Source organism: Cololabis saira, chromosome 6, assembly GCF_033807715.1.
Source record: "Cololabis saira isolate AMF1-May2022 chromosome 6, fColSai1.1, whole genome shotgun sequence".
Classification (NCBI taxonomy): domain Eukaryota; kingdom Metazoa; phylum Chordata; class Actinopteri; order Beloniformes; family Belonidae; genus Cololabis; species Cololabis saira.
Window position 1 is genome coordinate 39,430,022 of NC_084592.1, and position 12,708 is coordinate 39,442,729.

The following is a 12,708-nucleotide window of genomic DNA, read 5'->3' on the forward strand; positions in this document are numbered from 1 at the left end:
AGCGCCCCCCGGAAAACTTTGTGCCTCAAGCCCCACAATACGGTTTGACGTACATGCATGAAAATCGGTACACACCTGTATCATGTTGCAACTTAAAGAAAAGTCTCTTGGTGCCATGACCGAAACTGAACAGGAAGTCGGCCATTTTGAATTAATTGTGTAATTGTGGCGCAATTTATGCCATTCCTTCGGCAATTAATACGGCCCGAACCGTAATGTGCACCCAGGAGTGTTATACATCAAAATGTGCGTCTTCATCTTGCGACTACGCGCATTACTTTTCTCTTTCAAAAGTGTTACCGTGGCGACGCTAGACGCGAAAAAGCGCACGTCCCCTTCATCTGATTGGTCCATATTTGATAGTTCTCCAAAAGTCACCAAATTTTACATGCAAGCCAGGCCTGGCGATACATTTGATATTTCATGGTTTGCATTAATGGGCGTGGCCTAACGGCTCAACAGCGCCCCCTAGAATACTTTTCTCTGCCATAACTTTTGAATGGTTTGACATAAAGAGTCGTGGGTGGTGTCATGGGACTCGGTATAGAGTCCTTGACCATAATTGGTGAAAATTAGCCCCGCCCCTTCTTCTGATTGGTTGTCCCTATTTCCTGCTATAACAATTGAATGTTTTGACATAGAGAGTCGTGGGTGGTGTCATGGGACTCTGTAATGAGTCCTTGAGCTTCTTTGGCCTTAATTAGCCCCGCCCCTTCTTCTGATTGGTTGTCCCTTTTTTCTGCTATAACTTTTGAATGGTTTGACATAGGAAGTCGTGGGTGGTATCGTTTCTGATATGCTTATGGGGGGCGGTGGCCGTGAGTGCGAGGGCCCGTTCATCGCTGCTTGCAGCTTTAATTATATTATTGTTACCTTATAGACTCAAGAATACATTCATTCGGTTTTCTTTTCCACGTCTATGTAGGAAAGTGTATCCAAAGATCATCTCTTCTTTTTTCCCAGCCCCAGAGAAGATCCCCACTAAACCAGAGGAAACTACTTAAAACATGTATATTAAGGATCTTTGTAATAACATTTCGTCTCATTTTGGTCGACGAAGAAGACACATTTTTTTATTTTGTAATCCACATCTTAGTCTCGTTTTTTTATTCGTCTATGACAGGGGTCGGCAACCCAAAATGTTGAAAGAGCCAAATTGGAGCAAAAACACAAAAAACAAATATGTCTGGAGCCGCAAAGAATGAAAAGTCTTGTATAAGCCTTAGAATGAAGGCAAATGGCGAAAGGAGAAATGTTGAGAAAAAAGTCAAAATGTCGAGAAAAAAGTGGAAATGTTGAGGAAAAAGTGGAAATGTTGAGGAAATAGTCAAAATGTCATGAAAAAAGTGGAAATGTCAAGAAAAAAGTGGAAATGTCGAGAAAAAAGTGGAAATGTTGAGAAAAAAGTGGAAATGTTGAGAGAAATGTCGAAATGTCGAGAAAAAAGGAAAAAAGAAGAAAAAAAGAAGAAGGAAAAAAAAGGTCAAACATTTTTGAAAAAGCTCCAGGAGCCACTAGGGTGGCACTAAAGAGCCACATGCGGCTCTAGAGCCGCGGGTTGCCGACCCCTGGTCTATGATATTGCATTATATATTTAATTATCGTTATCTTCACATGACCAGCATTTTCGTTGCGTCTCGTCTCGTTTTCCTCAGGTGATAAAGGTTCGTTGACGACGATATTTGGTCATAATTTTTGTTGACGAAAGCACCTTTAGCTTGAACCTGTTGAAACGTGTTGGTTTATGTGAGTGCTGTAACCGTCAGGAAGTGAGACGTTTGGATCTCTCTGCCCTTCTGGACCCCTTTTTTGTTATTTTGTGTGGACTCTGCAGTTTTGTGTGAGTCGTATAAAAGCTTGTGTTGTCTCTCTGCTGGCTTTTCCAGAGTCCCAGGGTGGTGAGAACGCAGTAATCTACAATCCCGAGCAGCTTCCTCCCGAGAACTCGTCCTTCCTGGAGAGGAGCTTCGTGTGCCGGTTCCGCTGCCTTCTGGACAACTCCTCCGGCTTCCTGGTTTGTCCAAAGTTGTTTTGTAAGAAAATAATCCAAAATACAGTAAATCCCAAACTCCTAAACGAGAATGAACGAGTCATTTGGTTTCCATACAGGCTCTTAAGTTCCAGGGCCGGCTGAAGTACATCCACAGTCAAAATCTCTTGAGGGAAAACGGGAGCTGCAACAGGCCGCAGCTGGCGCTGTTCTCCGTCGCCATGCCCGTCCAGCCTCCATCCATCGTTGAGATCAGAACCAAAATGCTTCTCTTCCAAACCAAGCACAAACTGGACTTCACACCCATGAGCGTCGATAGCAGGTGCTGCAAATGCTTCCTCTACAGTTTTATCACTGTCACGCTGTCAAAACAATCACCAGAGATCCAGGACAAGCCCCCGGTCATGGCCCAGCTCAGCAGAATGAAGCCTTGAGACGGAGCAAGAGAGACGCGCCGCTTGGCGTCAGCAATTTCTTTTGTTGTTGTTTTTCGGCTGATTAATATTCCAGCAGCAGCAAACTCACGGCCTCGCTTCTGTGTCTCTTTCAGGGGGAAGCTCATCCTGGGTTACACGGAGACTGAACTGTGCACGAGAGGCTCGGGCTACCAGTTCATCCACGCTGCTGACATGATGTACTGCGCTGATAACCACATGCGCAGTAGGTCGGCTCTTCTGCATCGTCTGCATTGCAACCCAGACCCAGATAACAATCCAGAAGCTGTAGATTTGGAGGATGGGCGTTCTGCTATCAGGCACCGTTACCACGGAAACAACTTCCAGTCTGGGTTAAGGAGACTGACACCGCCTCCACCTTTTTAAAACCAAACTTAAATCGTTTCTTAAAGCCTCTAGTTAGTCTAAACTGGTGTGTTAGGGCCAGTAGTCGTAGCTGCAGCTACAGGACCAGACTAGAGCAGCTCGTCTAAAACAGAGCTTCATCCTAGTTAGAGGTGTCAAAAGTATTCACATTCGTTACTCAGGTAGAAGTATAGATACTAGAGTTTAAAAATACTCCTGTAGAAGTTGAAGTATCAACTCAAGTTTTTTACTCAAGTAAAAGTATAAAAGTACTGGTTTCAAAACTACTTAAAGTATAAAACTAAAAGTAATGTAAGGGGGAAAAAAGCCATTAATGACAAAAGCCATTGAAAATGAATGCATATTAGTATAATGCAAATATATTAAAGAACCATATATGTGTATTATTGAGCATTAACATGTGTTTCAGAGAGCAGGAGATATGATGATTAGTTGACTATAAGTATTGTAATGGTGCAAAAAGTCAAACTTCAGAGGCATGTTATCATTTATCCTAATCTTTATTGGAATGTACATCCAAGTTTAGTTGCAGGAATCTGAGGGAACGGATGTAAGAACAAAACTGGACAAGAACATCTGAAACAACCACAACCAAATTCACTCTATCCGGATGGAGCAATTTAACTGGATAGTTTTTTTTTTAAAGGCCGAAATGAAATAGAGTAACGAGGCTGTTTTTAAAATGTAAGGAGTAAAAAGTACAGATAATTGCGTGAAAATGTAAGGAGTAAAAGTAAAAAGTCGTCTGAAAAATAATTACTCCAGTGAAGTATAGATAACCAAAATTTCTACTTAAGTAAGGTAATGAAGTATTTGTACTTACTTGACACCTCTGGTCCTAGTTATGCACACCTGTGCAGCTTTCAAGGAGGGCTGATGGCTCTGATGGAGACGGGTTAGTGGGTGAAGGAGCATTAGAAGAACTGACAGAAAGTCTGTTTCTAACTTTACAATTTCAAGGGTGGACATCAGATTTATGGTCCCCCATCTTTTTCTGAGGGGTGGGGCTAGGGCTGGGCGATATATCGAGATTTTAATGTATATCGATATATTTTCAAACACGATATGGTACGAGACAATATCGTTTATATCGATTTAAAAAAATTATTTTTTTTTTTTTACATTTTTTTTTTTTTTACTTTTTTTTTTTAATGATTTTGGTATAGCTTATTTTGTGACATATTGACTTGAATGTTTTATTTGAGATTTGCACAGCTGTCAACCTCAGTGGAAAAGTCTGCCTGTTACTGTCTACATTGTATTAATTGCACAGTGTATTTTAATTTAATTGTTATGCAGGAAAGGTTTGTTTTATTTTATTCAAGAAGCATTTTTATTCTATATATGCAGGAAATTTATTTTTATTTCATTCGTTTTATACATTTTGATATTGTGCAGACCTCTGTTAATAAAGGTACCTGTGTGACATTTGGCACGAGGCTTTGTATTAAAACTGACTGTTTTTTTAAGGGTTTGCCTCAGAAAAAAATGAAGCTAACAGAGATGCTATGCTATAATGCTTTGGGGGAAACCCCAATTAAGGCACAGAAAAAATATCGAGATATATATCGAGTATTGCCATTCAGCTAGAAAATATCGAGATATGACTTTTGGTCCATATCGCCCAGCCCTAGGTGGGGCCATGTCCAGCATCTGGCTCCACCTCATAAAGCCTGCTGCTTTAAAAGATTACATATGCCCCTTTAAGTTGCCATGTCTGCTCTGTTAACCTGCATACTTGTGTTTTGTGATCTCAGTGATTAAAACAGGAGAAACCGGGCTGACCGTGTTCCGGCTCCTCAGCAAGTCGGGCGCCTGGGTGTGGACTAAGTCTAACGCCAAGCTGATCTTCAAAGGAGGCAGACCGGACTTCATCATCGCGTACCAGAGGGCTTTATCGTGAGCATTCGGCCGCCGACGACCTCAACAACACTCGCAACGCTCTTCCGACATCACAAGGTCAACGGTGTGCATGTTTTTGTTTCAGTAACGCGGAGGGGGAGGAGTACCTGCGGCAGCGGCGACTGCAGCTGCCCTTCAACTGCACCATGGGGGAGGCCATCCTCTACGACACGGGCCCCACCGTGGACGTATCCCAGTATCAGTACGATAAAATGTTCAATAACAAGGAAGTGAAGACGGACATGGCCCCCGGCTCTCTGCTGGACTGCTTCCTGAGGCAGGACGAGAGCGTGTACACCCAGGCCATGGAGTCCCCGCTGTCCGTGGACCAGCTGTTCACGGAGAGCCACGCCCTGTTCAGCGTGGCCAGCGGCGCGTGGCCGGAAAACCAGGCCGGGGCCTCGACAGGCGAGCCCGCGGGGATGAAAGACGAGGACAAGCAGTCCGTGATGGCCGTCATCGACACCCTGGAGAAGCTCACGGAGAACGGGGACTTTGACGCTCTCTTGCAGAACCTCGAGGTGGACGACGGAGAGCTGATGGAGTGGGAGAACGAGTTCAAGAGGTTACGGCAGGAAGAGGATCAGCTGAGCGGCGTCACGGCCGACTTGGACGCTTTCATCGTCAACGACATCGTCGACTACATCGACGACATGTTTAAGGAGAAGGTGGACTGTCTGAGCACCGCCCCCTCCAGCTGCATCGCAGGGGTGGCCGACCTCGCGGCCTCGCAGCTCTGCGAGCCGCCCGTCTTCCAGACGCCGGCTCAGGCTTGCACGTTCCCTCCGGTGAACGGCCTCTACGCTCACCAGCAGGGGGCGGCCAACGGAGCAGCAGGTCCCGCGCAGGGCCTGCCGGCGCCCGCTCAGATGGACAGCAGAAGCCAGAAACTGTCCCACCAGGGTCCTCTGCTCGCCGAGCCCGACTGCAGCCTGCCGCCGCTCCAGCAGCTGCAGCTGAAGGACATCTTCAGCCCGTCGGTCGAGCTCCCGGAGCTCACCATTCCCAACATCTCAGCCGACGACGGGCTGGCCGCTTTTCCGTCGTGCCAGCAGGCTTCCATGGGACCCGTGGGGTTCCCTCAGGCCGGCTCCGTTCAGGTCCAGCAGCCAAACCAGATCCTGTGGCATCAGAACGGTCTGCAAGCGGGAGGCGGGCATCTACTGCAAAGGTCTGCACAGCAACCCCAACGCACCGCGCCGGCGGGAGCAGACGCTCTGCCCCCGCTGGTTCCTTGCAACAACTTCAGCTCTTCAAGTACGTCCACGGTTCCCGTCGGCTTCCCCAGATCGTGTCTGCAGGAGAATCTGCCGTTCAAAGCCGTTCACAACGGCCCCCTCCAGCCGTGGCCTCAGAGCCAGCAGCAGAAACTGCCACACGCAGGGCTCGTGCAGCCGATGCAGGGCTTTAAGGGCCCGAGTTCAGAGGGCCAAACACTACCGTGTGCCGGCTCCTGGCCGAGGGGCGTCAACGGACTGAACGCCACGGAGCGGGGGGGCGTTGCAGGCGGCCAGGCCGCCCCGCAGAGCAGCTGCATGTACCAGCAGCACTTCTCTTCCGCTCCAGCAGGAGGAGCAGCGTTGCCTCACGCCGGCCTCGGCGGGACCAACATTTCTCTGAACCAGAATCCTCCTCAAGGTTCCCGCTACCTCCAGTGGAGCCGCGGCGAGCCCACGGCGGGCGGCGCCGTCCTCGGCCAGGAGAGCGCCGGCGTGGGCCCTCTGGCCGCGCCCCCCAGCATGCTGCCCACCGAGCACTCGTGCAGCATTCAGCACTACCTGGACAACAACGCACAGACACAGGTAAACACGCAAAGCAACACACAAACTACCGTTTCTCATCTTTTGTGTTCAACAGCTCAGAAAAACTACAATCTGTAATAATCTGGAAATAAGCGCCCCTAATTCGGCCAAACTGCGCTTCCAGTGTGAAAATGCATAATGAGATTGAGAAAAGCCTGCAGCCTGCCACAGTGACGTGTAAATGGTTTACTATAACAACTTGATTCACTTAGCTGAGGATTTAGCAAAATTTCCCGTTGAACTTCAGTTTATGTTCAATTGAAGGTTTGTGGGGGGAGGAAATGAAAGAATGGTTTTGTTTTCAGGTGAACAGTTGCAAGAAAGTGAAATGTGATCTGGTTTTCATCCGTCGTAGCTAGGGCTGGGCGATATATCGAGATTTTAATATATATCGATATATTTTCAAACACGATATGGTACGAGACAATATCGTTTATATCGATTTAAAAAAAAATATATATATATTTTTTTTTTTTTTACATTTGTTTTTTTAATGATTTTGATATAGCTTATTTTGTGACAAATTTACTTGAATGTTTTATTTGAGATTTGCACAAATGTTTTGTTATTTGCACAACTGTCAACCTCAGTGGAAAAGTCTGCCTGTTACTGTCTACATTGTATTAATTACAGTGTATTTTAATTTAATTGTTATGCAGGTAAGGGATATTTGTTTTATTTTATTCAAGAAGCATTTTTATTCTATATATGCAGGCAGTTTATTTTTATTTCATTTGTTTTATACATTTTGATATTGTGCAGACCTGTTAATAAAGGTACCTGTGTGACATTTGGCACGAGGCTTTGTATTAAAACTGACTGTTTTTTTAAGGGTTTGCCTCAGAAAAAAAATGAAGCTAACAGAGATGCTATGCTATAATACTTTGGGGGAAACCCCAATTATGGCACAGAAAAAATATCGAGATATATATCGAGTATCGCCATTCAGCTAGAAAATATCGAGATATGACTTTTGGTCCATATCGCCCAGCCCTAGTCGTAGCGTAGTCCACCCACAGCAAACGTCGTGCAGCTTCAGCGAGAGCATCACGGTTTCCGTTGGATCAGAGCTGCACAAAGACGGTTTTCAGTTATGGTGGATTTACTTCCACCTTAAGGTCACGGTCCCGCTGCGTCACCCAGCTTGTGCTGAGAGTCGTCAGACCCAGAAGAGACTCCGAATGCTGGATATTTTCCCCCCTAAAAACGCCTATAAACCCCTTTCCCAGTAGAGCTGCAGATTACAGAGGAAGCCACATTTCTGTTTTGTGTCCAGAACAGCAGCTTCCTCCGTGCTGCTCTGGACGCTCGTTCAGACTCGCTCAGTCGTTACGTTTGATGGCCTCAAGGCCTTCAGCGGTCACAATCATCTTTTCTCTTACTTTTATTTGCGGTTTCCTGTAACTTGCTGCAGTAAAGGGAAAATGTAAAAGTTTATTTATAGTTTTGAATATATTATGATTTAAATTCAAACAAAAAATTGGAGAAAAAGTATTCGGCCATGCTCTCAATCGTAAGTCATGTAGGGAAACCTGGAAGCAAAACAAAGCCGATGAATTCACAGTTGTGCACAGAGGTGTCAAGTAACGAAGTACAAATACTTCATTACCTTACTTAAGTAGAAATTTTGGTTATCTATACTTCACTGGAGTAATTATTTTTCAGACGACTTTTTACTTTTACTCCTTACATTTTCACACAATTATCTGTACTTTTTACTCTTTACATTTTAAAAATAGCCTCGTTACTCTATTTCATTTCGGCCTTTAAAAAAAAACTATCCAGTTAAATTGCTCCATCCGGATAGAGTGAATTTGGTTGTGGTTGTTTCAGATGTTCGTGTCCAGTTTTGTTCTTACATCCGTTGCCCTAAGATTCCTGCAACTAAACTTGGATGTACATTCCAATAAAGGTTAGGATAAATGATAACATGCCTCTGAAGTTTGACTTTTTGCACCATTACAATACTTATAGGCAACTAGTCATCATATCTCCTGCTCTCTGAAACACATGTTAATGCTCAATAGTACACATATATGCTTCTTTAATATATTTGCATTATACTAAGATACATTCATTTTCAATGGCTTTTGTCCTTAATGGCTTTTTTCCCCCTTACATTACTTTTACCTTTATACTTTAAGTAGTTTTGAAACCAGTACTTTTATACTTGAGTTGATACTTCAACTTCTACAGGAGTATTTTTAAACTCTAGTATCTATACTTCTACCTGAGTAATGAATGTGAATACTTTTGACACCTCTGGTTGTGAATTTAAAAAAAAAACCCAACATGCTGCTGAAGGTCAACGTGCAACAGGTAGTATTACCTTTTTTACGTGTAACTAACGGATGGTCTCGTCTCGTCCAGCAGAGCGAGAGAGTTTTTGTGGAGCCTGCTCTGGACATAGCAGCCTACCTGATGGAGTAGAGCGGAGCCGGGCCGGGCCGAGCCGCCAGGTGCATCACCTGCAGGAGGACACAAACCAGTATAGTTTGCCTGTATCAGTGCTTACTCACGCTGCTGCCATTGTCTTATTATAACGAGTTGTATATCCCTCCGTACCATATATGTATGCTGTCTGCTGTGCTTGTCAGCTGTTTCTTTAGCAAAGACACATGAATAACAATGAAGTATGAATTCACAAGTGCATTTACCAGGGTGCAGCTGGAGCCGGCTGGGCGGAGGCTCGGGTGGATCCGGGACACCAAAGACGTTTTTATAAGGGAAAGCAGAATTATTTCCGAAATGTTCAAAAAGTCTCCAGCGACTATCTGTTTAAATGTTGTCAGGCTTTTCCTGGAAGAGTCTGTAACCTCTGTGAAAACCTGAGACCGCTGTGCCTTCCAATCAATGTTACCACAGATCCAATCGTCTGTATATTTAAAAGGAGCCGTTGGAGCGGTTTGTTGTAATTGTGTATTTATCTTTTTGTAATTTGCTGTTCTGCTTTGGCTTCTGAAACCCCCACACGTGCACAAATGGTGCTCGTCTGTGCGCAGTACCAGCAGACTGATGGAGAACGTTTGGAGCCGGGGGGCGATCCCGCTCGACACGCCAGAAACCAGACAAACGTCTTCCGCAAAGCGAGCGGAGGCGCCTGCAGCTCTGCGACAAAGTGTGACCAAAACTGCGTCCACAACGTCCACGTCAGCTGCCAGCAGGCCGCGGGCCGAACTCGCGCGCTAGCTCAGGAGACATAGTTCCCTCCGTGGCGAGGGGGCATTGCAGTAAGAAAGAAGCGGCGTGCCTGCAGAAGGAACGTTGAGTGTTTGCAGTATCTTCACTGGGGCGGGACGAGCGAGCTGCAGACGATGCTCGTCAAATCTGTGGTTTAAATCGTATGTTAGATCGCCTTTTAGCTGCGTTGCTCGCTGCTGTTGGAGTATTTGCAGACCTGCATAAAGGATGAACTCAGTCCTGCCTTAAATCTACGTGGCAGGGTGGCGACGACGGCCGCCATCGCTTCAGGTTAGAGTGTAGGGCAACGTGGCAGCGACGTAGCGGCGACCAAACTGAGCCCAGCAACATACGGGAAAACCGTCAGAGGAGGTGACCCTGAATGAAAGATTTAAGGCGTGTTCAAGGTCTTGTCCTGCAGAGACTAGCAGAGTCTACTAGGAAACGACTTTTAGGTCTCGTCAGTACTCGAGTTGTAAAAAAAAATCAGGGGGGATGGTGGATTTTATCATATGGGGACAGATAATTTGTGCTCATTACAAATAATATAATATATTACAAATAATAGCACTGACCAAAACACCTGCAGGAATGACATAGCAGCAGTTAAATGCAGCCTTCTGTAAGCTTTAAATATCCACTGGGCTTACATCAAATACATCAAAACACAACAATAAAAAACAGTTTTCTGAACTTATCAATATGACTCTGTCCTTCACAGGATAAGTAAAATGGATCACTGCAAAAATTCAAAACAAGAATATTTGTTCTATTTCTAGTTAAAATTTCTCATTTCAGTAAAAAATCTTATTACACTTAAAACAGGACTCATCACTGGAAAAAAACAACATTTTCACCTGTTTCAAGTAGATTTTCACTTGAAATAAGTAGAAAAATCTGCCAGGGGAACAATATTTTTTTTGCTTGTAATAAGAAGATAAATCTTGTCCCACTGGCAGATTTTTCTACTTATTTCAAGTGAAAATTTACTTGAAACAGGTGAAAATTGTCAAATAAGTTATTTTTATGGTGTTATTTTTCTGGTGATGACTCTAAATGTTGAAATAGCAGTAAAACCACATTCATTGATGAAATTACATAAGGGATGGAAAGGGGGGATGGCAGTTTTACAGGGGGGATGATTTTTACTGTTTTTATTTCAGGGGGGATGCCATCCCCCCTCATCCCCCTTCAACTCGAGTACTGGGTCTCGTCCACTTTTTTTCAATCTTTACTGAAGTTCCGTCTGGTGCAGTACCGCCGGTGGCCACTAGGTGCTCCTTATCAGCTACACCAAATCCTTCCGGGCAGTTTTAGGTTCCATTATTTAAGATACTTGATCCATTTTCAGAACCACATAGTCTACCACACTACTCATGCGTGCCAAACTCTCGTGCACAGTTTAAAATACACTTTCCACCATCTGCAGTGCACGTGTGAAACACACCCGGAGGGCGCGATGCCTCTGGGAAAATCTCCAGCATGCAGTGACCAGTCTACCTCGCATACTACATCCCATAATGCAGTGAGCCACGGCGACAGACGCCAGCCACGGCGGTCAAGCGACTTGCCAGCATAATCGGTCTGGTTTTAAGGTGGCACACAACTCACGTGGACGCCACGCTGTTCGCGTTCATTTCAGGTTCAGAACGAAGGGAACCACATTCTTCAACGCAGCGCTTCATGAAGCAACTACATTCTTATTTACCTGATAGATGAGGGTTGCCAAGCAACGCAGAAGATGAGTCGGACCGTGACGTTGCAGCTTAAACATCGTTCGCGTAGAGCTGAAAAGACGAACTGGGTTGTTCCTGCGAAGATGAAGTGATGGACAGGAAGTAGAGTAACTATCGGAGGGTCTTTAAAGCGCGTGTCGTCATTAGGTTTCCATCACGCACAGACAGGGAAAATGGTTAAAGTCAGAAGGACAACGAGGTGCTGTGTGAAGGAAGTGGAGATGTTCAGTGGCGTCGCAGTTCTTCCCATCATCCTCTCTGCCTCTGCTCTCAGTCGGTTTGAGACACACTACAGAAACACGTGGGTGGTTTCATGAAGCTGAGCAGGACCAGCGTTGAAATGGCAGCTTCACCAGACTCCTGCAGCCCTGCAGGAAAGTCTCTCAGTATTTCCTCCCAACGCTGTCGCACGTGTCCGGAAATAACTGAACTGCAATGCTCATGTCTGGAAACAAAGCATCTAAAGTGAAAATGTAAAAAAATATATAAAAATGTATAAAAAAAAAAAAAAAACTAAAAAAAAAATGGGATTGTTGCAGCCTGGTTCTGGGCTGCTCGTCGGTGCAGAGCTCTCGGTAAGGGTTTGTGAAGCGGGCGGGGGACGGCGGAGGATGGCGGGAATGTCGCCTCGGATGTCGGACTTGGATGCAGACATGTGACTGTAGCCACTATGAAAAAAATCTAGAGCCAAAAGGTTGATCCAGAGCCGTGTTTACCTGATTCGCTCTGTCAGCTGCCATATTTCTGTTCTTTGTTTTGTTTGTTTTTTAAAAAAGGAATAAAAAAATATAAATATATACATATATATATATAAATATATATATAACTCACTTTTATTTAGCCAAGTACTTAAACTATGTGTATCATAATATATGTTAAACCAATAACCAGCCTTTGTGTACTGTTGAAAGCTTTTCCATAAACGTGTGCAATCATTAAACTGAAGTTTGGCTCCTTTTTGTATGTTTGTCCACAACAAGAACAACAATAGTGCTGAAGTTCAGTTCAACTTTAATCTTTAATCCTGTGAAATCCCTGCGTTTCCCCCCAAATCCAGGTCCTGGAGGACCAGGGCCCTGCATGGTTTAGGTCAGGGGTCGGCAACCCAAAATGTTGAAAGAGCCATATTGGACCAAAAACACAAAAAACAAATATGTCTGGAGCCACAAAAAATGAAAAGTCTTGTATAAGCCTTAGAATGAAGGCAACCCAACGCTATTTTTATCTATATTAGTTATAACTGGGGGAATATTTTTTTTTTCATCTTGCACTTCGAG

At 44.7% G+C, this 12,708-nt stretch overlaps 1 protein-coding gene across 2 annotated transcripts in view; it reads left to right on the forward strand.

Moving 5' to 3' along the window:
• The window catches only part of LOC133446177 (aryl hydrocarbon receptor-like), a 47,721-nt gene extending 35,350 nt beyond the window's left edge, over positions 1-12,371 (forward strand). The window contains exons 6-11 of one of the 2 annotated variants that reach the window (XM_061724092.1): positions 1,887-2,014; positions 2,110-2,312; positions 2,541-2,650; positions 4,569-4,710; positions 4,799-6,515; positions 8,886-12,371. In XM_061724092.1, coding sequence (XP_061580076.1) covers positions 1,887-2,014; positions 2,110-2,312; positions 2,541-2,650; positions 4,569-4,710; positions 4,799-6,515; positions 8,886-8,945 — 2,360 coding nt within the window. In that variant the 3' untranslated portion in view covers positions 8,946-12,371. The remainder of the gene's footprint in view (positions 1-1,886; positions 2,015-2,109; positions 2,313-2,540; positions 2,651-4,568; positions 4,711-4,798; positions 6,516-8,885) is intronic. The other variant, XM_061724093.1, reaches the window with a different exon arrangement.
• Positions 12,372-12,708: the final 337 nt, after the last annotated feature.